Genomic DNA, 391 nt, shown 5'->3' on the forward strand with positions numbered 1-391 from the left:
TGTGCTGCCCTTGCAGGTCTGCTGGAAGCATGCAAGCAGTGCGGCAGCGAGGCCGTGAGCTACCTCAGTGCCCTGCAGGACCCAGGCAAGGTGAAAGGTGCCGACTGCAGCCTGGTGACGAACTGCCTGGGCCGTATCAGCGCCATCGGGGAGGTGGGTGCCCAAGAGGGCTGGTGGGATGGGGTCAGGCCATGGCGGGCACTGCCAGAGGGGTTATGCCAGCCCTGGACGGTCCTTTTTTGTCGTGTCTGCAGGAGCTGCGGCCCAGAGGGCTGGATGTCAAGCAGGAGGAGCTGGGTGACCTGGTGGACAAGGAGATGGCAGCAACAGCAGCAGCCATCGAAACAGCAGCCGCCCGCATCGAGGTGAGGATTGCCACGTGCAGTGAGGC

The 391-nt window shown here is 64.2% G+C and overlaps 1 protein-coding gene across 1 annotated transcript in view; it reads left to right on the forward strand.

Moving 5' to 3' along the window:
• The first annotated feature begins 24 nt into the window (after positions 1-24).
• Positions 25-391, forward strand: part of LOC104402623 (huntingtin-interacting protein 1-like) — a 3,635-nt gene continuing 3,268 nt past the window's right edge. Inside the window, exons 1-2 of the mRNA XM_010010542.1 lie at positions 25-153; positions 255-365. Coding sequence (XP_010008844.1) covers positions 318-365 — 48 coding nt within the window. The 5' untranslated portion in view covers positions 25-153; positions 255-317. The remainder of the gene's footprint in view (positions 154-254; positions 366-391) is intronic.

This window comes from Nestor notabilis, unplaced genomic scaffold (assembly GCF_000696875.1).
Source record: "Nestor notabilis isolate BGI_N333 unplaced genomic scaffold, ASM69687v1 scaffold28162, whole genome shotgun sequence".
NCBI classification, from domain to species: Eukaryota; Metazoa; Chordata; class Aves; order Psittaciformes; family Psittacidae; genus Nestor; species Nestor notabilis.